This window comes from Condylostylus longicornis, unplaced genomic scaffold (assembly GCF_029603195.1).
Source record: "Condylostylus longicornis isolate FDR11 unplaced genomic scaffold, ASM2960319v2 ptg000055l, whole genome shotgun sequence".
NCBI classification, from domain to species: domain Eukaryota; kingdom Metazoa; phylum Arthropoda; class Insecta; order Diptera; family Dolichopodidae; genus Condylostylus; species Condylostylus longicornis.
This window is the reverse complement of record NW_026578024.1, coordinates 10,492,074-10,516,956: the sequence shown is the minus strand read 5'-3', so window position 1 is coordinate 10,516,956 and position 24,883 is coordinate 10,492,074. Positions and strand designations below refer to the sequence as shown.

General features: G+C 23.7%; 3 protein-coding genes across 4 annotated transcripts; 2 read left to right on the top strand and 1 right to left on the bottom strand.

The window, feature by feature from the left end:
• Nucleotides 1–611: 611 nt before the first annotated feature.
• On the bottom strand, nt 612–10,808 carry LOC129611891 (cystinosin homolog). Its single transcript, XM_055525306.1, has 9 exons — nt 10,791–10,808; nt 5,128–5,243; nt 4,945–5,050; nt 3,971–4,165; nt 3,522–3,882; nt 3,264–3,434; nt 3,084–3,201; nt 2,925–3,027; nt 612–806 (listed from the first exon to the last, which is right to left on the bottom strand). The coding sequence occupies exons 2-9, from the start codon at nt 5,207–5,209 to the stop codon at nt 704–706; spliced, it is 1,239 nt and encodes a 412-aa protein (XP_055381281.1). The 5' UTR covers nt 5,210–5,243; nt 10,791–10,808; the 3' UTR covers nt 612–703.
• Nucleotides 10,809–15,718: 4,910 nt separating this feature from the next.
• LOC129611694 (spermine oxidase-like) lies at nt 15,719–20,762 on the top strand. 2 transcript variants are annotated; one of them, XM_055524964.1, is made up of 3 exons: nt 15,719–15,857; nt 16,307–19,091; nt 20,626–20,762. In XM_055524964.1, the coding sequence occupies exons 2-3, from the start codon at nt 16,316–16,318 to the stop codon at nt 20,628–20,630; spliced, it is 2,781 nt and encodes a 926-aa protein (XP_055380939.1). In that variant the 5' UTR covers nt 15,719–15,857; nt 16,307–16,315; the 3' UTR covers nt 20,631–20,762. The 2 variants fall into 2 exon arrangements, with proteins under 2 accessions (XP_055380939.1, XP_055380938.1); XM_055524963.1 differs by lacking the exon at nt 20,626–20,762 and having other exon boundaries at nt 16,307–19,524.
• A 514-nt stretch (nt 20,763–21,276) lies between these two features.
• LOC129611696 (putative glutathione-specific gamma-glutamylcyclotransferase 2) lies at nt 21,277–24,872 on the top strand. Its single transcript, XM_055524967.1, has 4 exons — nt 21,277–21,548; nt 23,224–23,259; nt 23,750–23,828; nt 24,281–24,872. The coding sequence occupies exons 1-4, from the start codon at nt 21,291–21,293 to the stop codon at nt 24,715–24,717; spliced, it is 810 nt and encodes a 269-aa protein (XP_055380942.1). The 5' UTR covers nt 21,277–21,290; the 3' UTR covers nt 24,718–24,872.
• The last annotated feature ends 11 nt before the right edge of the window (nt 24,873–24,883 follow it).

Below are 24,883 nucleotides of genomic sequence, written 5' to 3'. Positions count from 1 at the left end.
ATACTGTACTGATTGAAATAATATTACATACTTGAATTCGAATTGAGTTTGACATTAGCCGACAAGCATTACATATTAATTTGACATTTCCAATTTGTCAATCGACGTATATGCAGTCGAGTTTCAAGTTGCTTGAAAATTTCAAGTGAAGTAGCGTTTATATAAACTCGAAATCCGCTTGAAGTCGACTACTAGCTGCATATAAACACATTAATATACATACCAAAACGACAATTCCTTAACGATAAGGTCCCGCTTCATAACGATACAAATTTGTTCTATTGAGCAAAATTATATTCCCTGCAACTAAATTAGTTTTAAAAAATTATTTCACATTGTTTTATTTTTTTAAACAAAATTCTGGCTTAGAATTTTGTTTTTTAAGTTTTCAGTACCTACATTACATAAGTCTTGCTAGCTACTATGTACATGAAATTCTTATTCCTTATAAAGTCCCAGTGTAGCGTTGTTTTACAAATTATATTAAGCAATAAAAACAAAGTTATGAATTTCTAATTTTTAAAAAAATTACATAGAACAGATTATTCAAAAAATAGTAATTCTTTGTTTATTTATATAATGTTACACATATAAGTACATATAACATAGAATGCATATACAATTGTACAAATTTTATTCTTATTATTATTAAAATATTTGCTACATAAAAAATACAATTTATATTTTAAACTTTGGAATGAGATTAATTGCTATTTTCGAGCACAGGTTCTTCATAGGAATCATTTAAGACTTCGTTATCAATTTGGTTTTGATCTTCAACGCTTCTATACGATTGTATTCTTTCTCTGTAACAATAAACAATACAAATTGCAAAATTAGTAAAATTAAAAGAGTAAAAATAGCTTTTTAACTATTAACATTTTGGTTAATATATTATTAATTACAAGAATTAAACGACTACTAACAAGCATCAATATTTTTTATTTAAATGAAAGACTAGTAGAATGTGTAAATAAAAGTACGATAAATGACTTCGGCGCAGCTTCAGTGTAAATTCAGTGCGTTGCTTCAGTGCGTTGCATAATATTTGTATATAGAAAATATTTGTATACAGAAGCAATTGGTTTTTCATTGTGCACTATGCTAAATCAAAAAATTTATCAATAAAAAGATAATCAATGAATTAAAATAACAATATTATTAGAATTTATCAGGCAGTTATTACAAAAATTGAAATAATATGTTTTCTAAAAGAATTTTCTTTATTAAAAACATTTCTTTAAAATAAACAGATTTTAAAAGCGTATTAGGGTCTACCCTAAATAAAAAATAAAAATGTGGAGTTCTTCGAGGGGTAGTTAATAGTCAAAAACCCATATTCGGGAAAAATTTTAGTCCTCTCAAAATTCTCATACTTCAATAAATGTTTTTGATTAAACAGTCTCCTTACCAGAACCATGAGTGAGAGGGACCCGTCAAAATAGGCTGATTTTGCCAACTCACAACATCAATTTGCTTTGCCATTTACTTTTTAAATATACCGTATTTCTTTGACCCAATTGACAAGTCCGAAACGTTAAGTTGACTGATCAGCTAACAAATTCGCAATGAGGAATTGAGAAATAACAATTCAATTAAACACTGTGCATTGTTATATATACGTTATATTTGCAAATATATTTTTACACATGTACATATTTAATTTATTAACAATGCGTTTATTAGTAATGCTAATGAATATACAAATGCATACATATTTTTATTTTGCTCAATGGCAAATGTTTTTAATTGTTTAATTGACGTTAAAAAAAAACTAATAAAAATCATAAATTGTAAGCTTAGACCTTTATTGCTGATTTCGTCAGTATAAACAAAGCTGACTTTAACACTTTGTTTCAGTGTTTTAAAGCTCAAAATTTTATTGCAGAATTGTAACGGCTTTTGGATTATGACGTTTAAAATATATTCTTAAACTTCAATTCTAATTTTTTTCCACAGACTTTTGTTTTATGCATACATACATATGAGAATACGTAGTTCCTACAACTTGTACGTTTCTATACTTTTAATGGATGCATACCTTGAATGCTTAAAAATCATATATGTAAGTAGGTGCACAATATGTGCGCTATTTTTTTTTAGACTTTTCAATGTCTTGAAAATATTTTATAAACATTTCTGTTCTCTGAGTTCTATATTGTGAAAAGTGCTACTTTTACGAATCAAAAACTTCGTTTTTGCAATTTGAAACCTGTGACATTGCAGAATGTCACAGCTTTCAACTCAATATTGAACTAAATATCTCTTAAAATTTGTAGCAAATTACGTTCATAAGGATTTAAAAAGTATAATGAAATGTAATTATTTCAGTACGTGCGAAATAGTGCATTAAAGTTTTCTATACAACAAAATTTTCTATTTAAACTAATTTTATATTTAAACTACAGCTTTAAAAGGTATTGCCATCATTTAGATATAAGACCAATTTAACGATCAATATGTTTTTTTTTTAAGTTTTAAGCATTGCCTTAAAATATTTAAGTTATAATGAATTTTAGGAGGATTACTTACAAAACAAAAACAAAAGCTTTGTCTTAATTTAAAGGTTAAAAAGCGTAATGGAAATCAAAGTCAGTAAAACTACAGGAAAATCATTTAATAAAAAATTTTGTAATGTGTGACTTTATTAAATTTTAATACTGTAAAAATTTAAAAGCGTAAACTATTTTTTACAACAAAAGTTAGTTGAAGCATCCGTTGAATTATGTCTGTAAAATATAAAAATAAATGTTGAAGTTTACATGAAAAATGTATGAAATACACAATGTTAAGGTACTGCTATGTTATTCAACAAATGAGAAATTCACACTAAGTAAAATATGATCCGAAATTATTAGGTTGAACAAGAAGATATATATTTGTTATACATACGTACATTTAAAAATTTATTAAAATATACAAACCTATAGAAAACATAATGCTGTAAGATGAATAAAATATCAAAACAAACAGAAAACAATCCTAAACCAAATTTTGTAGGATCACCAAAAATGGAAACCCAATCATCTAAAAACACAAATATTTATAAAAAAATTTAAAAATTTTTATTAAAATAAAAGTACCATGATTATATGCATTCAATGTCATTTGAAGCATACTTAAAATACCGCCTGTAAAATCTAATAACACATTTCCTATACTCCAACCGACTGTTGACTTTCTTCTAAAATTCATGATAGCCTAAAATTTTGCAATTATTATAATCAATAATTTTCCAATTTGGTATCACAGCTTAAATTCACCTGCGGTATATATTTTATAAGAGTAATTGCTAATTTAATATAACTGCATATATATAAAAAGTCTAACCAATGTAGAACTTTAGTTCCTGACAATATAGCAGATATTATAAGAGTTAATAAGAAAGCTGCTAATAAACCTTTCGCCACCCATGAAACTCTTTGAGTGCCTCTCTAAAAACAAAATAAAAATATTATTTTAATATTGTACCCACATTGTTGCATAATTTTATTAAATTTATTAATAAATTTCATTAATACCTCGTAAAAAAAACATTGTCCTATAGTAAAAAGAGTTGCAAATGATGCATGTATTGAAAAAAATACATCATTAACTAAAACTGGATTTAATCCTCTAGGATGTCGTTCAAAATATTCAGCTTGAATTTCTGGTATCCAAAATAAACCTATATTGAAAACACTGTATAATATAAATCCAACTATATTCAGGGAAAGAAAATCAAAATTTAGTCCGACCACACTTTTTCTACAATAATTTGTTATTATTTGGGGATAAAATGATATTGACCATGCAACGAAATAGATCCAACCACATACAATTGATATGTAAATAATTGCATTAGAATAACCCACTGTTACTCTGATAAAAATATTTCTACCACTAAAAAATTAATATAGAAGAATATATTATATATATGTATATATGAATTTTATATGTATATATTTTGTAAAACAAAAAGATAACCTACATCCATGTTTCATTAGGAACAGTTGTAGCTGTAACTTCTAAATGACCAGGATTAAGCCCTGTTATACTAAAATTCGCAATATTTTTATCATCATTTGTATGAGATTTATTAATAAAAATTGAATCTGGATCAATTGCTATTAAGTTATCATGCTGTTGTACAAGTTTTACATTAACATTTCGATCTATTATACCACTGTTGAAAATTTAAAATATTTCCATAATTATTAGATAAATATGTATGTATGTATGTATATGTAAGTATGTACATATCCTATATATGTATATAAATTAAAGATAAAATAATAAAATTCATAAAATTAATAATCAAAAAATATTGATTCATTTTTCGATGCCTCACGTTTTCATAAAGCTGCTGCATATACATGAATATTGAATGTATGTATGTAAGTATATTAGAAAGAATTACATTTATACCAATATATTACGAGTAATACCGTAATATTAATTTAGTTTAAGAAAATTAAACAAATAGATTTCACGAATAAATCAAAATACAAGCACTTAGGGACGTCAGTGTCAATTTTTTGATTCTTTCGTACTAATTATTCTTAATAAGTGTTTTTTATGGGGCAAAAATTAAAAAATAACTTATTTAAGTTTTCATAAAAAATAAAATCCACGAGGCTAGTGTTGAAATAACTCGATTAAAATACAATTAATATGTTATTTTTTGACAACGTCAAAGTATATGTAAAATAAGTACGGCTTGTCAAACAATATTCACGAGACTAAGATAACTGAGTTAAAATTTAAAACGGTCTTTGTGCAAGAAACATAAGAATATTGAAAATGAATATTAAATGGAAAAAGAATTTTTTAAAAAGTGTTAAACATAAAATATAATGACATTTCGTTAGTTTAATCACAGGGTGAATCAATTTAAACACAAAAGCAAAATATGTACATAATTAACGTATAAATACTTTTTCTATTATTAAAAAAATTACTTACTCTAATTTCAATATCGTAGATTGAGTTTCATTAACTAAAATGGAAATGTCATGTTGTTCAATATATAAATTGAATGGATGATCTTGAGAATTCACGTGCTTTAAATCTGTTAAAAATCGAAAATTTCGTTTTTTTTTTTTTAAATTTTCAAACTAAAATCGAAAATTAAAATGTTAAACTTACCTGAACTCAAAATTATAATCAAACATATTTTTAAAAAATCGATTCTCTTAAATTTTATAAATTTTGATATTGTATATAACATGACGATTCTTAAATTTCTACATATGTATAGTTTTCTACAAAAAAATAAAAAATAAAAGAAAAATAATAATAAAAACTTTCTTAAAAAAATTTATTGTCATTTGTATTGGCATTTGAAAGATATTTCTATTATGTAATTCTAGTTGTATTTAGAGAACACAGGCATAAGCTAATAACGTTCATTTTATATAAATTGGATAACCTGTTTTAAATTTCTTTAAAATTTGATATATTTTATTAATAGAACTGCATTGAAAACTACATAACCAGTTTAATATAATTTTAAAATTTGTAGTATATTCAATTCTGGGTAAATTAGAAAAAGCAACTTAGTATTATGAACGTTTCCTCGTAAAAGATTTAATTAACACTTACATAATATATAAATAAAAATTTCTATTACATAAAAAAAAGGTCTGCCAGATTGAAAATAAAAATTTACAATTTTTCTATTTTATTGTTCATAAAATAATGAAATAATAGGGGGTGTCCCTACTTCTTTAACGAGATGATAAAATTAATTCATACAGTTATACATATAACAGTAATATAACAGCATAAATATTATAACAGTTTTTATTGATTATTTTATTAATTATTATTCGATCCTACTTTATATAGGCTTTCAGTAATCCATTCTTTATTTAAAATTCTTCTAATTGACTCAATTTTTTTATTTGCTTATATTATTGCTTATTATCGATTGATAAAATTTTATTTATTTTAATTTTATATGTCAATTATATTGGCTCTTTACTCAATAGATGGCACATTTTTAATATGCAATTAATAAATATACTTATCATTTTATTAAATTTTTTTATATTCATGCACAAATACATTCACAAATAATATTTAATAAATAAATTTTTTGGAAAAGTTTAGAAAAGCATTTTGAATTATGTATAACGTTTTCTGTTATACTATTATTTCTTTTAAATTTTTTTATTTAGCAAAAGTATAACTTTTTAACAAACTGTATTCAAATTCATTTATAAACATCTCAATACAACAACACAATTATATTCAAAACAATTTTCTAAATTTCTAAACTAATTTTGTTGATGAGTGCATTGCTTCATTAACAAGAATTTACAAATATTTCCAATTTTTTTTTTTCAAAATTAAACTTTCATTTTTTCAATTAAATTTAATAATGAAATTATTTTAAGAATTTCATAATTACAAAATTTTTTCAAAATAATCACAACGAAGAATGAAGGTTTTGTATATTAAGTATTCGCACTTTGTTCCTTTATAAAAATTCAATAACAATAAATAATGCATAAGGTATACATAAATACATTATGTAGTATAACAACATTAACCTTAAAATTTAGAAACAATGTACTACATATGTATGTAGAATTAATTCTAAAGATTTTTTTGAAGATATTTTTATTTTAAAATTATAATGTAATAAATAACAAGATTATTATAAATTTGTTGAGAATTTATGGGAAAATCCCCCTATACACATTTATACTCGTATATAACAGCTTCTTAAATTTATTAAATTAAAAAAAATGGGGATTTTTTAAATTAAAATAAAACAAACAATTATGCCCAAAATTATAATATTTTTTTGGGGAAATATTTTTATTCCCAAAAAAAAAAAACATTTTTCTAACAAGTTTTAATGTTGAACAGAAGATTTTTCTGATAAGTCTTCATTGCATAGATTTTTTTTTATTATGTACCTATACCTACTATCATCAACAATAACATTTTAAATTCAGCTAAAATAACAGTATAAGTTTCATTGCCTTAAATCAGAAATGTTGTAAGTCCATTATTGTGAGAAAAAATTGTTTTTTTTTTTTCACTCATTAGAATTTAAAATTATTACTACTATTACAAAAACATAATTATAGACTCTGTCAGAGTATAGTTTCTTTTTTGTCATTTCTTTAAATTGATGAATTTAAGTTTAAAAATTTAAAAAAAATTTTTTTTTAAAAAAAAGAACTGCTTTTAGAATTTTAATTTCTAAGTATGTATGAAGGCAAAAATTTAAAAATTATCAAGCTTTTATTTTCAACAATTTTTAGAAATTTTCAAACTGTTAGAAAATTACAAATTTCAAAAAAACTTTAAATCTCGGCTTTAAAAAATTTACAAAATCCGTCTTAGGATAGTAATGATTTAGGGCGGCAATATTAACATGTTACAAAGATTTTAACATCAATAACAAATTTATAGAAAACGTGTTAAATAAATATGAATGAAAGAAACACTCCTTATCTAGAAAACTTTTTTTTTAATTTTCACAAAGTTTTATTTAAATTTCATGTTGATAAAATTGTTAATGCATGTATACATTTGTATGTATGTAGGTATGAAATGACAAATATTGAATTTTTGAATAATTTATGAAAAAAAAAGAAAAAAACCAAATTGTACTTTTTACAAATATTTCTTTCACGTATGTACTCAATTATTTCAAAACATTGCACGATCATTACCCCTTCAAGTATAAGTAGAGTTTTCCACAATATTTTAAAATTCATACACAATTCTTTTTCAAGTTTACATAATCATTAATAAATATACATTTTATGTTTTTTTTTGTTTTTATTTTAATTGCACAATTAAATATCACCTGACAAAATTGAAAGTAATTCCGAAAATAAAACTTGTCTTCATAAATTTTTTTTTTGTTTTCTTTTTTCTTTATTTTTGCATTACAGGTAAGTAGTAAAAAAAAAATATTGATTGAAATTAAATGTATAATTAATTTATGTGTATTAATGTGTAGATTGAGCATAAAAAAAAAAACAAAAAAATGAAAAACAAAAATTAATAATAATCTACTTTACCCAATTTTTTTTTTTGCGAATTTTTCAAAATTCCGATGAAATGTGTAATTATCGCTCTTCTCTTGTTTAATTAATGCAGAATAAAACATTGATTAAAAATTTTTTAATATTTATACTTATGGTTGAAAATTGGCGTTAGTCATTATAATTTCAATGAGTAGTTTTAAGCTTTTTAAATTCAAAAGAATTCCCAAACCAGCTCATCTACCAATAAAATAATTTTAATTAAATAAAAAATTTTTCTCAAAAGATAATTTTATTTTTTTATAACTACATTTTATATGGTATTTATGCGTGTATGTAAAGGGTAGCCATTGTTACACAATTAAAAGAGAGGACAATAAAAATGGACTTGAATTACTTTTTGATTAACTACCTGAATTAAAAATTTTCACTTTACATTAGTTTATAAAGTGTTAAAGTGTCTTTATTTAACAGTGCAAAATAGTCTAGTATCGGAATATTAGAGCATTTGTGAAAATTTTTGACCAATATTGATTGTTATCGGATATTTTTTTCTATACGAAAATATATACATATTTACTTGGCACAATTACCTATAGTGCACCATTTAAATATGTTTAATTTTTTTTTTTTGTAATATGACGTTTTCTTTTTTTGGGATTCCGTAAAACATTTCTGAAAAAAGCTACTAACATTTGCAATTTTTTACTTTACATAGCCAACACTGCAGTTATTTGCAATTTTTCACTTTGCAAAAAATTGCAATGTTGGCTTGTTTAAATTTTACACTAGGTTGTTGTTCATGTAATGGAGTATTTTTTGATTCTATTTTACATCGATTCAGAATTACCTGTAAACCGTCAATATTTTCTTTAATTGAGGTCATTAATTATACAAATTTCTTTTGGAATTTTTGGATTGGCATTATGATTTTCAATTGCATGAAATTGGATATTGAAATATTGTAATGTAATGGTAATTAGTAAATAGCAAATTATTTAAAGTGGATTACGAACAGAAATGAAAACAAAAAACAAGTACAGATGGTCACCCTAGTGTATGTACATTTAGCGATAAGAAAACGAGTTCCATTTGCTAATATTAAAATACTGTAACACTTGTTTAAATATAGACCACAATCAATTAATATCGTCTGTAAGAATAAAAAAAACAGAAAACAAAAAACAGAAATAAAAATATGTTATTGATAATGGTCATTAACTTTTTTCATTATTGTTTATGTTGATTTTTTTTTTCTTCTTTGGAAATTTGACGTAAACAATAGCACTTTCAATTCTTCTTAAAAAGAGTATAGTTATGATTATAATCAAAATAATTCCAATTAAAAGACCTATCAAAAATTTTATAATAATTATTGAACGGACATTGTGTTAAGAAAGAATTATAATGTAGTCTAGAACTAATTTAAACATAATTTAAATAATTAATTTTTGCAATTTTAAAGTTGAAAATAAAATATTTTAATAAAATTTTTGCTGACGTTTAGTTTACGATTATCGAAAAACGATTATCTAAAATATGAAAAAAAAACAATGCCTAATTAATTAGGATTATTTATTAATATTATAATTTTTGAAAATTAAAAAATTCTTTACAAATATCAATAAAATAATGTCAATTAAATCTTACTGATTAATAAAAAATTGATTATATTTAATAATATAGGTATTACAACATGTACTCATACTTTAATAAATGTTGTGGTATTTAAATTGTTACAATTATTTATGACGTACAATTAATATTTAAACTGTTATGACTATGCTTATTATTTTTTCATTTTTCTTTTTAATTACTCAATTATTAATCTTTATGAGACTTTAATCTCTCTTTGTCACATTAATATTATATTATGAAAACTGATAACATTTATCAAAACAAAAAAAAAAATAATAAAAATTTTAAGATAAGAGAAACAAGAGAAAAGAGACAAAATTATTTTGCGCTATCAGGAAGGAAGTTGACCTTTGTGTTTGGGTGATTGTTCACAGGTAAGTGTAAACAATGCCAAATATTACGCCAACAGAACAATGTTCCGGTTTTTTTTCTCATTTTTGCATTTTTTTTTTTTTTTTTTTTGCAAAAATATAAAAAAAATGATAAATTGCGAGCTTTTCAATATCACAATCACAAAATTATAGCAATTGTTCCTTGTTTTAAATTTTTTTTAGTACAGAATTCGAATGTAGTTATTGTCTGTTATTCAGTATTGTTAAAGATTCGTAGCTTGTTCTATTTTTAAATTTAAAAAAGAAAAAAAAAGTCAATATTTATTATAAGTGAACAATAAAATAACTGTAGTAGGTTGAGTGGAAAAAGTAAATTAATTTTTAAATTTTATCGATACAATTTAATATACATATATATAAATATGAGTATGCGTATGTGTTGGTTTTAATTTATTTAAGTTTGAGATTTCAATCAAGCTTGAATATTTGATTTTGCTATTATAATTATTATTTGCAATAAATTCTATATGTAACAATTCATAAAAAATTTTTAACTCACAAACCAAATAAAAATGTGAAAAAAGAACAAAACAAAACAAACAAAAAAAAAAACATTATCACACTGCAACATTTTATTTAATGTTATAACAGCAATTGTATATAACAGGTAATTTAAAATTTAACCGTCAAGATTATTGTTATACAGTCATAGAGATAGTGTAACAATTAAAATTTTATAAGCTTTTATTGTTATGCCTTAAATAACATTAACAAATAAAATTGCTCTTATCTTTTACTATTTTTATACTCTATGATAAAATTAACTTACAAAACAATTAATTTTCTGTTTTTTTTTTTTTCTTTAATTTATTTATTTATTTACTAAATGAGAGTTAATCGTTACATACGATTCAAATGTTAAAAGACAACTAACATTCCGAAATCAGACTGAATGAATTTTATAATAAATAAACTTGAATTTTTTTTTATTTGAAGAAAATTAATAAAGGTAAAAAATGGTTGATTTAAATTTAGTGTTTTTTTTTTAACATCTGGTTGATATTGATACACACATTCACTAATGTTATGCATATATTATAATATTATTGTATATATATATATATGAAAATTATAATTTTTTTTATTAATTTGTGTTGCATTTATCTTTTTTTTTTTGTTTAAACTTTTAAGTATATTAGTATTGATAGCATAATTACAGTTATTTTTATTGTTATTAAGAATAAATGTATATAATATATATATATATATTTGTATATATGGAAATACATAAATTTCGTAAAAATTTTTTTTTTTGAAAATTATAATATTTTATAATTAAAAATCACTGTTTAAGTGTGTACGTATGTACATACAAAATTATATACATATTTGAATTTTGTAGGAAATTTTGTTTTTATATCAAATCTTAATCAGTATAGATTTAAAATATAATTAATCTAAATAGATATCTTAATTCATTAGCGAATCAAAAAAAAATTTTAATATAGAAGACTTTTTAATATAGATTGGTACTTTCGGCTTCTACTCGTATTTATAAAACATTCCTTTGAATTTTTTAAGTAAGGCTATTAAATTAAATTCAACAGCACAACGGAACACATCTTAAAAATAAGAACATTTAAAAATTCTTGCAATGTCTATATTAAAACAATTTCCAATATTGGTGTGCGTAGTGCGGTATTTTTTCTGAAAAATATTGTATACACTGCAAAATATTTTAAAACTTAAGGTATATACGAAAAACACTAAAATAAGACTGTATCCAATTAACAAGAGAAATTTCAAAGAAATTTTTTAATAATAAGTAACGTGATCAATAATTTTTCCGAGTTTTGAAATACAAATTATACCGAGTTCACCAATTATTTGCAATATGAACGCATTTGCGGCATTTCCTATTTTGCGACATTTTCTTTCTGACGCTACGGAGCGCAATTTATTAAATTTTCTTATTAAGATAATTATTTAGAATTAGTAACATACATATATTATAAATTATTGTTAAAATGAAAACTTTTTAACCAATAGACGTAAGGGATCATTAAATTTCTTATAAGTCAATAACATTCAGTGAAAACTATTAAATTTCATGTTTGGTTTGTAAAATATGTTCATATGTACTCAGTATTTTAATTAGTTAAGTAACTTTATTAATAAATTAGGACTTATTTTATGAGTAAGTGCTAAAAAAATTATAAATTGTAGTCATTTATCCAAAATGGTACCAAATTGGCAACTATGCAATTTCAAGCAAATATTAATTTGCTTTTTTTTCAAATACCCTTTTATAAAAATTGTTCTAACGAAATAATGGTATAGTTGTAGCTTGTTAAGCACTTGAACAAAAGTTGTGCTAGTAGGGTACCATTTAATGAAACGATATAATTTATTGAATTTTCTTTTAATTAGGTATTCATACTAAAATGTACTGAGACATATATGATGTATCCTATTGTACATTAGCTATGTACAAATTTATTTTGGAAAAAATTAAAATAAAACGTAAATAAATACAATTTGCATGTATATATAATTATTTTATATCAATAAGTGCTTGCGTATATTATCTTATCAATACACATAAGTAATAAATCTCATATAAATTGTAAAAAAAATTAGTTTAAGTACTTTTTGTTTAAAATAAAGATTGTTAAATTTTGGCCTCGTGTCCACTGGTCAATAAGTATATCGTTTTCCGTATTCGAAATACTTGCATACATATGTACATATATACGTAGTTCTTTTGACAAAATTAATTTTCATTAAATTTATTATAAACATAAAAATATGTAATTAAGTATTTGATACATTAAATTTAAGGAATGAAATACAGAAAATTTTAATTGAAATGGAAAATAATCAATTAAAAAATCTTCATAACAAATTATTAAACAATCAAACTCAATTCATCATTATCTAAATAATTATTTTCAATTTAAAAAACGCGGTCAACATCTGTACAATAACAAATATTTTTAAATTAGTATATGTACTGATATAATAATTTAAAGGAAATAATTTATACTGCCGGTATTTTAACTGGAGCAAATAAATAATAATCTGGTTCTAATATAAAATAGCATTGTTTTATTAATTGATACAGAATATATAATTAAGTAGTGATTCACAAAACAAAATTTGCAATTAAGAGTTTCTTATCATTAAATAACACTTTAGGGTGGGTTTTGCCCATTGTTCTTTTTATATTATTTAAAAATTTTATTGTTTTGATTTAATATCTATACGATATTGTGTACATAATATGTATACACATATTATTTATTAATATGTAATGATGATAATATAAAATATTTTACATATCATTAAAATTTCAATACTTGCATCTCTCTTTAATTATGATAACCATATTCGGTTCGTACAATAATAGGGAAGGAACAGGATTAGGAAGATAACTACTCATATGTATCAATTGCTCATATGAGCAATTATACGCATATGAGCCCATTAATTGCGCATATGAGCCCGTTCAGAATTTTAGAATAAATATCAATTGAATCAAACCTATAAGGAACTAAAATTTTAGGTCAAATAGAACTTTTAAAAAATTTTTATCAATTTATTTTTGAAAAGGATTCGATTTAAACTTCTTTAGTTATTTATAGATTTTTCGTGTTCTAGAAGGACTAATCATTTATCTTACAGTCGTATGCAAAAATTACATTTAACTGTAAATGAAAGTCAAAAAAAATTACAAAAATTAAAAATCAAAAGATTTTAAAGAGAATTTGTCGAAGAGACTCTTATGATTTTAGGAAATTATTGTAAGGCTCTAACAAATATTCCAATATTTATGTGAAAGAAGCGAATGAAGTACAATAATTAAAGTACTGTTCAAAGGTTAAATCTTTGTATTTATTAAGTCAACATATCGAATAATTTACTCTTAGGGTTTTTTGATGAATGCTAATATCGTATATTCATATATAAAAAAGTACACATTTGTACAAATATATTATATAAATAAGTATGTACAAAATTCAATAAAAGAAAAAATTGATTTTTCTAAAAATGATATTTTTGCAAATCGGCTGTTTTTTGTTCCAGCCACAAATTTATTTCACTTTTACAAGAAGATAAATCAGAAAAAAGAACAGAAATCACAAAAAAAAAATCAGAAAAACAATCTCACTTGTTGCTCGAAAATTTAAGCAAAATGCAAAATTCAATAATCGGAACCTTTTGTATTAAATATGAATATGCGATTCCAAAAAACAATAAACGAATACAAAATCCAAGATACAAAATTGATTTAACATATTTATGCCTACATATATATATTGTTAACCGCCTGTGTAAATATGTATATATGTATATATGATAAAATAGTTAATATTTTAAGAAAAATTTACTTACGGTATGCTTCAAGATAGTCATAAACTCAACTTTAATTTAGATAAAATAAAAACAGATTTTTTTCATACCTTCAATACTTTCTACCTTATCTTAAAAGATAAATTGATAAGAACAGCAAAAATTAATTTCTTAAACTTTAAATAAACTTTAATTAAATCAAGTTAAAAATAAATTTATTTTATCACAACTTTTCGATATCATTTATTAAAATTATTTCAAGAAATTTACAAAATATTTTCAAAACACTTTGCAGTGTTTGCAATATTCAAAATTTTTTAAATGAATCCCAAATTCACATAAAAACACAACTTCATTTTTTAATAAAATAATATTTAATATTTTTCACAAAACTGCAATTCAAAAATTTCTATTTTTTATGATTACACTTGATTAAATTAATTCGTAAACAAAACAACTGAAATATATACTTTGTTTACTATGACTATGAATGAATATTTGTCATGTTTTGCGCTTTATGACTTTTATAAGATATGTCATATATATTATTTTGAGTGGTTAAGGTGCAACTATACGCTTACGTTACGATAATTTAAAATTGAAGTTAAGTTTTAAATATACTCAGTGCGTTAAATTTAAAAAATATTTAAATTATCCTAATTACTGAACAATAAGAAAATAATAAGTACTTGCCAATTAGAATTATATATTGTGAATTAGAAATATAATTTTTGTGACTCTGTATTTTATTCCTACAATTTACACAAAATGACATTAGTTATTTTATCGATGGAAGATGAGAGAAAATGGAAAGTAATTTTGAAAGTATATGCGTATAAGTCTGTTTATTTATTGTTGATACTTCGTGCATTAAAAAATAAGTGAAATGTAATTTAAAGCTGATTTATATTAAAATTTATTTTTGTGGTTTGTTTTTGGTATTATTATGGTTTGCTTATTTGTTTCAAAATTCTAATGGAATTTGATCTAAGTGTCAAGTCAATATTTTTTTTTCCGTTCCAATTAATATTGTGTAAATGATGTGTTTGTTTTTTAATTTGTATAATAATTGTCACTTCTATATCAATTTCATTTGAAGTTCGAAAATTGTTCTATTGCTTTTTAATAAACTGTTATATTAATTTAAAATATCAATAAAGTAAAATTTAACTTATAAAATATAACTTGTACATTATTTAGTTGCTAATTTATTTTCGTAATTCTCTACTAACAAAAGCAGCATAACAGTTAATGAAATTATCTTTCTATTGTGAATAAACATAATTATTCTGAACAATCAGCTGTCACTATTGTCAAAAACTTACATGCGTTGAATTTTTACATTATGTACAATTTAAGTTATATACATAGTGAATGTCATATACTCCACATACAAGTTTTGTTGTCGCCAAAAGAGTAAATTTTAAAGCATTTAATTAAATTTCTTTATTTTTGATTAAACGCAGCAAAAGGCGAATTTTGAAGTATACTCCTTGTTTTCGAAGATTTCACAATGAAATTTTAATTATTTTGAATAATTGAGGTAAATATATAATTTTGAAATTTCTAGTCTGAAAACTAGAACATAAGAAAGACTGTGAATTCACAAAATATCAAAAATTGAATAAACATATATGTACATAGAGTATATTTTGATGCATAGGTACAGATGCAGATGTATTAAATATGTATATGTATGTACATATACATTTGATTCATGGTACATGATGTAATTTTAAGAAATTGTTTCAATTATCGGTGAATATTTCACTTGATAAGCAATCAGATTACATATTAATATGCATTTATAATAAGAAAGTTTTTTTAATTAATGTGTACATTAGTATGTAAGCATGTCGTTTTCAAGTTGAACGGTATTAATAACATGTTTTAATATTTTGAGAAGTCACTTTCACAATTTAAAGTAGACTAGATTAATATGATGTGAGTGCCAATATATGAATGTGTCTACTAACTGGCTTTTTGTTTTAGAAAACAAAAATGCTGGATATTGTTATTATCGGAGCTGGAGCGTCTGGAATTGCAGCGGCAACAAAACTTGTAGAAAATGGTATTGATGTGAAAATATTGGAAGCTGAAGATCGAATCGGTGGCCGAATTAATACCATTCCTTTTGGAAAAGGTGTAGTTGATTTGGGGGCACAATGGTGTCATGGGGAAAAAAATAACGTTGTTTATGAAATTTGTTCTAAATATCCAAATATATTTGGTAGTACAGGAGATGTATATGCATCATTTATTTTAATAAGATCAAATAAGGAAATAATTCCCAAAGACATCACATCAAGATTAACCGCTTTAGTTTCGGATATATTAGAAGCAGCAAAATATGATCTAAATGATTCAACAGATTCGTTTGGTGCTTATTTGAATCATGAATTTAATAAACATTTAAACAAACCAGAATATTCAGATATTAGTAAAAAGGTAGCGCACGAATTCTTTGAATTTTACAAAAAGTTTGAGTGCTCTGTTGATGCTGCAGATTATTTAGAAGATATATCAGGTAAGGGATATAACGACTACTGGGAGTGTAAAGGTGATCCAGTTTTAAATTGGAAAGACAAAGGATATGTATCTTTTTTGCAAATTTTAATGAAATCGAAAAAGGAGAAAAAATTAGGAACTTTAACTGGCAAAATATTATTTAAAAAAAAAGTTCAAAATATTTGTTGGTCAAGAAATAAAGGCGAGAAAATCAAAATCGTTTGTTCGGATTCTGAAGAAATATTGGCAGATCATGTTATTTGCACTGTTTCATTAGGGGTTTTAAAACGAGAAAATGAAATTTTTCAACCAAAACTACCGAAAGAAAAATTAAACGCTATTGAAGGTCTTGGATTCGGAACCGTAAACAAAATTTATTTAGAATTCCCAAAGAGTTTTTGGCCTTTGAATTGGCCAGGTTTTTCAATCCTTTGGGATGTCGATGAACTTGAAAATATTAGGAAAAGAAATGATTCATGGATTGAAGATTTGTTTGGATTTTATACAGACTATCAAGAAAACGTTCTTTGCGGATGGATTTCCGGAGAGAAGGCTCGAAGTATGGAAAACTATTCCGACAAAGAGATTGAAGAAAGTTGCATGTTTCTTTTAAAAAAATTTTTAAGTTGGGAAATTCCAGAAATCGTTTCCATTAAAAGATCTAATTGGTTCAGTAACTCAAATTTCCGCGGATCATATTCCTTTCGGTCAGTAGCTGCAGAAAGATTAGAAGCATGTCCAAGAGATTTGGCAAAACCGATACTTAGTGAAGATGGAGTGCCAATATTATTATTTGCTGGCGAAGCAACGCATGATCATTATTTTTCGACTGTACATGGAGCAGTAGAAAGTGGTTGGAGGGAAGCAAGCAGATTAATAAAACATTTTTCTGAAGATAACTTTTCTGATGTACTTATTCTTGGTTGTGGGTTAGCCGGACTTGGAGCTGCATACGCTCTTCAAAATTTTAATTTAAAAGTTCGTATATTGGAAGCTCAAAATTATATCGGTGGAAGAATATTAACTACAAATTTAAAAACTTTAAATAATAAAGCTACCAGTGAAAGAATAGATGTAGGAGCACAATGGTTACATGACGAGCAAAATTTGTTATTCAATATAGGGAAAAAATATAATTTAATTGAACCGGAAAAATCTGGTGAAGGTTTAGGAGATTTTTTTGAAGAGAACGGAAATGTAATTGATAAAGCGTTTGTTGAAAAAATTAATACGGTTGTAAAAGAAATACTAGAAGAATGCGAAAAATTTGCAAATGCTACAGAATATCCCAAATCGATTGAAGATTATCTTCACGAAAACTTTTTTAAAATGTTGGACAATGAAATTAAAAATGACACAGAAAAATCTGAACAGGCTCGGAAACTTTTAAATTGGCATCGAAATTTTCAAATCATAGATAATAGCTCAAATGATTTGAAGACAGTATCCGCCAAAGCATGGGGTTTATATTCTTTAAGCGGTGAAGGATGTCAAATTCACATTAACATCAAACATGGATTTTCTACTTTAGTGAAGGCACTTTTACAAGAAATAAGACCATTCTTAAATATTCAATTGAACAAAATTGTAAAAAAAGTTATTTGGAAATATAAGTATAACAATGAAGACTTAATAAGAGTAGAAACTTCAGAAAATGAGGTCTTTTATGCTAAAAATGTTATTATAACTTTTTCAATTGGTGTTTTGAAAGAAGAATTGAAATTGTTTGAGCCAGAGTTGCCTTCGGATTATCGTAATGCAATTAATAATATAGGTTTTGAAACTATGAATAAAATATATATCCAATTTGCGGAAAATTGGTGGGGTGAACGGAAAGGAATTCAATTTATTTGGAATGATATAAATATTGGTAATACTACAAAACTTCACTGGACAAAATATATAACAGGATTTGATGTTCTTTATCCTGGCCCCAAAAATACTCTAGTAGGTTGGATCGGGAGTTATGGCGCTAAAGAAATGGAAAGTTTAAAAGACGAAGAAATTATCACAACATGTGTGAAGATTTTAGAACATTTTACCAAAAAAAAGGTACCCCAACCAATTAGTTATTATTGTACTCGTTGGGGTACTAATCCTTTCGTAAAAGGAGGCTATAGTTTTATAAGTACTAAATACGACGAAAATGAGAAGAGTAGAGAATGTTTAAAAAATCCAATAAATATTGGAAATTCTTGCACTGTAGTTTTTGCTGGCGAAGCATGTCATAGTAATTATTATTCAACAGCACATGGAGCATTTCTTTCCGGTATTAAACAAGCGAAACTTATAAATACATGTTGCTGTAGAAGAAATAGTTTTTAGTTTTATTATGATCAATATAAATTAAGCATAGAAATAATTGGGATCAGGCACAAAGTATATTTTGATTAGGAAAAATAAAAAATATAGTTTTATTGAAAAATATACACGTACATATTAGTTACATATTATTATTATATGAAATTGTTATTTCAATTCATTTTTCTTTACCTTTTCTGTCATTAAACACAAATTGTTATTAATTAATAAATTGTAATATCTTATAATTCAGTAGTAATGGCTATCTAAATATTTCAATTATTGAAATTAAATAAATAGTACGATTGTTTTTTTGTTAACAATTTTGATTTTTTTTTTTATTGTAAAATTGTGGTTTTAGAAATATTAAAATAAAATTGTTTTCATGTATTTTTTGATTAAAGCACAAAAATTTTACAATTAAAAAGTGTTGTCATTATTTTAAAATAAAATTTTGTATTTTCTTTTTTTTATAATAATATTTACATATATGGTTAATTTTAATGTTCATTCCAAAAGTGTAAAAAGCTGTTTTTAACTTAAAAAAATAGGGCTAAAAATTTAGTGAACCAAAAATGTGCAAAAAATTTCAGTGTGTATTTACAGTATACAGTAGTTGCTGCTATTTTGCTATAATAAATATCATTCGAGTATTTGTGTACATAAATACATTCATCAATGTATGTATGTTATTATAAATTATAACATAAACTGTTCCAATATTTATAATTCTTGTTGGAGAAATATTTTTTAAGTAAATAACAATGCATCTGGCATCACATCATAACAGAACAGGTTAAAGCACATTTTGCTTACAAGTAATTTTTTTTTTTTTGTTAAATTTCCATCATGTGTTTTGCTTCTACATATGTATATATGTATGTATGTACATATTTGCTAAAACATACACAATTTAATTTAATGAGTGAGGAATATTAGTACAAGCTCTGAGAATTGCATTGATGATTAAATAAACAAAAGAAAAAGAAATTTTTGAGTATCTACATACTTATGTACATACATTTGCCAAAAAAATTTATTATTTACTCAGCAAAAAATTTTATATTTTACATCTTGACATTCTCTTACTAAAATTAAAGGTTAAGCTAATTTTATAAATTCTTTATGACGTACATATATAAATTTATATTGTAGATAATAATAATATTAATATAATATACAAATTATATACATGTGTAAAAATATACATACATTTAAAAAAAATAGCTTTACTACATTATTTAAATTTTTTTATAAAAAAAAATTCTCATTTTACTTGTATATTTTGTTTAAATTTCTTTCTCATTTTTAAAGCTATCTTTATGAAAATCGGAAAATATTGATTTACTTTCGAATGAACGAAAAAATTATTTAGTGAAACAAACAAAAAAAAAACTTTTTATACATTTATTTTAACGCCACTAGCTAGCAGAATAATATTTAAAATGAGAATAAGCAAATCCTTGAGAATGAATAAAAGAAAATAAAATTTATATTTTCAGTTTAGTATCAGAAACAACAATCAGCTGGAGAGCGGGCGGCATTCTACTATTTATTAAAAAAAAAAAAATGAATATAAAGAAAAACGTATAACAAACAATTCATTCAATTTAAGATCAACAAAATACAATGAAAGCGAAATCAAAAATTATTACCAAAATATATTTTTTATATACGGTTGTTGTTAATAAATCTAAATTAAATTATAAAATATGAAATTGGTTATTCAAATATAGTTCAAATGAGACTCTTACAAAAAATTCAACAAAATTTAGTTGATTGTTCATCAATATTAAAAACAATTTTATAAAAATCACAAATTCAAATTAAAGACAATTACGGTAATTTTTTTTGAAATTAATTTAATTAAATATTATTTGTGTGAAAAGAAGAAAAAAAAACATTTTGTGTTATAAAGTATTTGAAGCAGAAACCAAAATATATACATCTGTACATTCATATATACATATTTCTTAATAAAAAATAGACTTTATTCAAAAACTTAATAACTAAAAACTCATTCATCGGGGAATCTACATTAAATAAATATTTTTTTTTTTTTCATTAAAATTTAAATCTCAGAGAAAATAATTTAAATAAAAAGACGCATTTAATTATTATTAAAGAAAAATATAACTAAAAAATAAGATAATAAAAAATTGAGATCATGGATTTACGAAAATTATTTTATGATGATTCGGATTCCGATTCGGAACATTCAGTTGCAGATAATTTAAAAGGTATTGGAAATTTAGAGATTAATAATAATGGTAATGACGAAAATATAACATGTTGGATATTTGGATATGGTTCATTATGCTGGAATCCTGGTTTTACATATACAAAATGTGTAACTGGTTATATACGTGGTTTTGTAAGACGATTTTGGCAAGGAAGCATTTCACATCGGGGAACTCCGGATAAGGTAAAAGAAAAATGATTATTTCATAGGTCAATTCATTTATTTACGTTATTAAAATGGTGTTGGGAATTTTTTTATTAATTCAGACATGCACTGAAAATTCTAAATTAAATTTTAAAAGTCTTTTCAGACATACTTACTTACAAATCTGCAGAAACAGAATACTTTATTTTTGCAGATTTGTTGTACCTATCATACACGAGTAATTCTTCAATATCTAACAATTTCCTTTTATGCTGTCCTTATAAATCATAATATTTTTGTAGTAGTTTTAAAAAAAATTGTAAATTTAGCATATAGCTTTAAACACGGCTGTTATTTTCGATCAATTTTGCAATTTTGGATTTCTCAAAATTATTTTATATTAAGACTTAAATTAGAACTAAATTATCGAAAATCCTTGTTGTTTTAAAATATAAAATAAATATTATGTACCATTAATGAATGATGATGCATTCAGAAAATAAATTTTCAAAATGAAAATTAAATAATTTCCAAAAAAAAAAAAAATTCGAAAAAAAATTTTTTTTACCGCTGATTAGTAAAAAAGAACGTCGCAAAAAAAACTTTAAAATAAATAATTTATAGGTACATAGGTAGGTAGATACTGCATATATGTATACATATATACACACATCATAAACACATATTACTTTATAGGTATACCTACATACAATTTATTTGTTTTTTTTTGTATATAAAATATTTTAAAATTTTTATTGCTAGAATATTTATTTATTTTGTATAGAAATACGAGTTTGATTGAAAAATGAATTTGATTATTTTAATTTATACTGGTGAAATGTAATTTTACTTTATTAAAAAAAGCTTTGTGTAACATGTAATAATTAATCCTCATTAATTTTATTTTTTATTATTTTGAATATTAAAATATTTTTGTTTTTTGTTACTTTTCTTGTAAGATCTTATAAATGTGATATAAGATCGAATATAAAAAATTTAAGAGACCTTAATAAAAAAAAAATTATTTTTTGTCACTCATGATCTACGTGTTGTTTCATATACACATATATGTATGTACATACATATGATATAATGTATAATATATAAGTACCTATTTATTTTAATATTTATGGGATATACTTACGTATTTACGTGATTAAACATTACTATGCATATGAATATGTACATACTTATAAAATTTATTTTTCAATATTAAATATAATTTTTAAATTTTTTAGTAGATATTTTCATAAACGCAATATTGCAAAACATAACATGTTGAATATGCAATATATTTTTATAAATACTTACATAAATATGTTCATGCATAAAAAATGCTATATACATATATATAAAAAAATAAAAAGTATCTAAGTAGGATCTAATTTTTAAAATTCTATGAATGTCAAATTATTTAATTTTCATTAAAATTCAAACCTGCCTGCCATGCTCTATTTTATTTCTATAATACACTACCTTCTTTTGTATACTTATTTTAAATATAAATACGCATATGTATACATATCACCCATATCATGTTAGTCGCATCATTGGACGTGATGAGTTGTTAATAGAAGATCGTGTAATTTTCCAAATAAAATCAATTTTGGAATTTGAACTCCATCACCTTAAGTTATATGGAAGACAGCTAACAAAATATGGGTGATATGTTTGAATATACTAAATACAATTTTGTTTTTTTTTTTATTTTTAGCCGGGACGAGTTGCTACATTGTGTGCTGAAAAAGAGGTATTTTGTGCTAATCAATACAATATACACATAAAACATTTATGTATCCATATAAAAAAAAATTGCGAAAGTCTCCCAGAATAAGCCCCATTTGGTTATTCCAAATTTTGTTTGGAACTTGTTTCATATCTAATAAATTTTTTGGCCAATTTCAAAAATCATTACATTTTAATGAGAAACTCGGATAAATCCTCACTCTCAATTGTAACTATTTTGAAATGAGAAGACCTTAAATCTCCCAACTTTCTAAAGATACACACAAAATGTGTAATTTGCGAGGCCCAGGGACTTTCCCCAGGGTATTTAATTATGAATTACCTAAGAATTCGTTTGTAACCCCGAGAAACAACTTGAAAGGCTTTCAGCATTAATAAAATACACCAAGAATTTTTTCACTTATATACACACAAAATGTTTTATTTTGTATATGTGATTTATAAATTTAAATGAAAAATTTTGATTACTAATTTTATATATGAAATGTTTGTAGGGAATAACATGGGGATGCGCTTATAAAATAACTGGCAGGACAGCATTAGAGTATTTAAAGCAACGTGAATGTACAATAGGTAAGATTAATTAAAATAATTTTTTTAGGAAAAATATTATCCTACATACATATATATCTATGTACATAGTTTTTTAATGTTACTGTTAGTTTTAAATTAGACAAATTATTGAATTCTTTTATGTATGTTAATGCTTATGAAGGTATTTTTTGAAAGATTTAATTTTTAAAAATGTATGAACAATAAAATTCAATTTTTAGTAATATAATACTTAAATATGTACATATGTATATATTAATTCATATAAAATTGGACTTTGTTTCTTTATTTATAAACAAAGACGCTATAAAATTGCTATTTTGTTTATACATATGTACTTAATTTAAATTAAAAATCTTTTTAATTTTATTAAATTTTTTCTTCTCTTTTGTTTGCGAGCTTCCTATATTTATTATTTTATTTTCAACTATAACGTCATTAATGCTCATTTTATTTTATATTTGAATTTTCAGGCGGATATGTAACGTTAGATTCAAAATTTTTTCCTAGAGTGGCTACTTGTGATACAGAATTTCGTGGTGAAGCTTTTCCAGTATTAGTCTATATTGCAACCGATCAAAATTCTTTATGGGTAGGAGACTTACCTATACAAAGTATAGCAGAACAAATAAGTGAATCTTCAGGAGCTAGTGGACACAATGTAGAATATGTTATACGATTAGCAGATTTTATGCGAGAAGAAATTCCAAATGAAACGGATGATCATTTATTTGATTTAGAACATAGAATTATACAAATTTTAATAAAAAGAAACACTCCAATACATTCTCTAATGGGTATTCCGCCAGAGAGAATAAGAAGAGATTCTCATGCTAATATAGAACGTCCAACTACATTTGAATTTGCTTCAAGAGTACCTGATAAAAAATTGCGCTGTCTCAATGTATAGCAAATTTTTATAACATTTTTTCTAAATTCAGTAATTATAATTTGAAATTAGTTCGCCATAATGGAACGAATTAAATTATTAAAATTTTTACTACAAATTTTCCTATTACAAAGTTTTCGCGTAATTAAATTGTAAATCTCATAATTATATATGAAATTAGCTTATA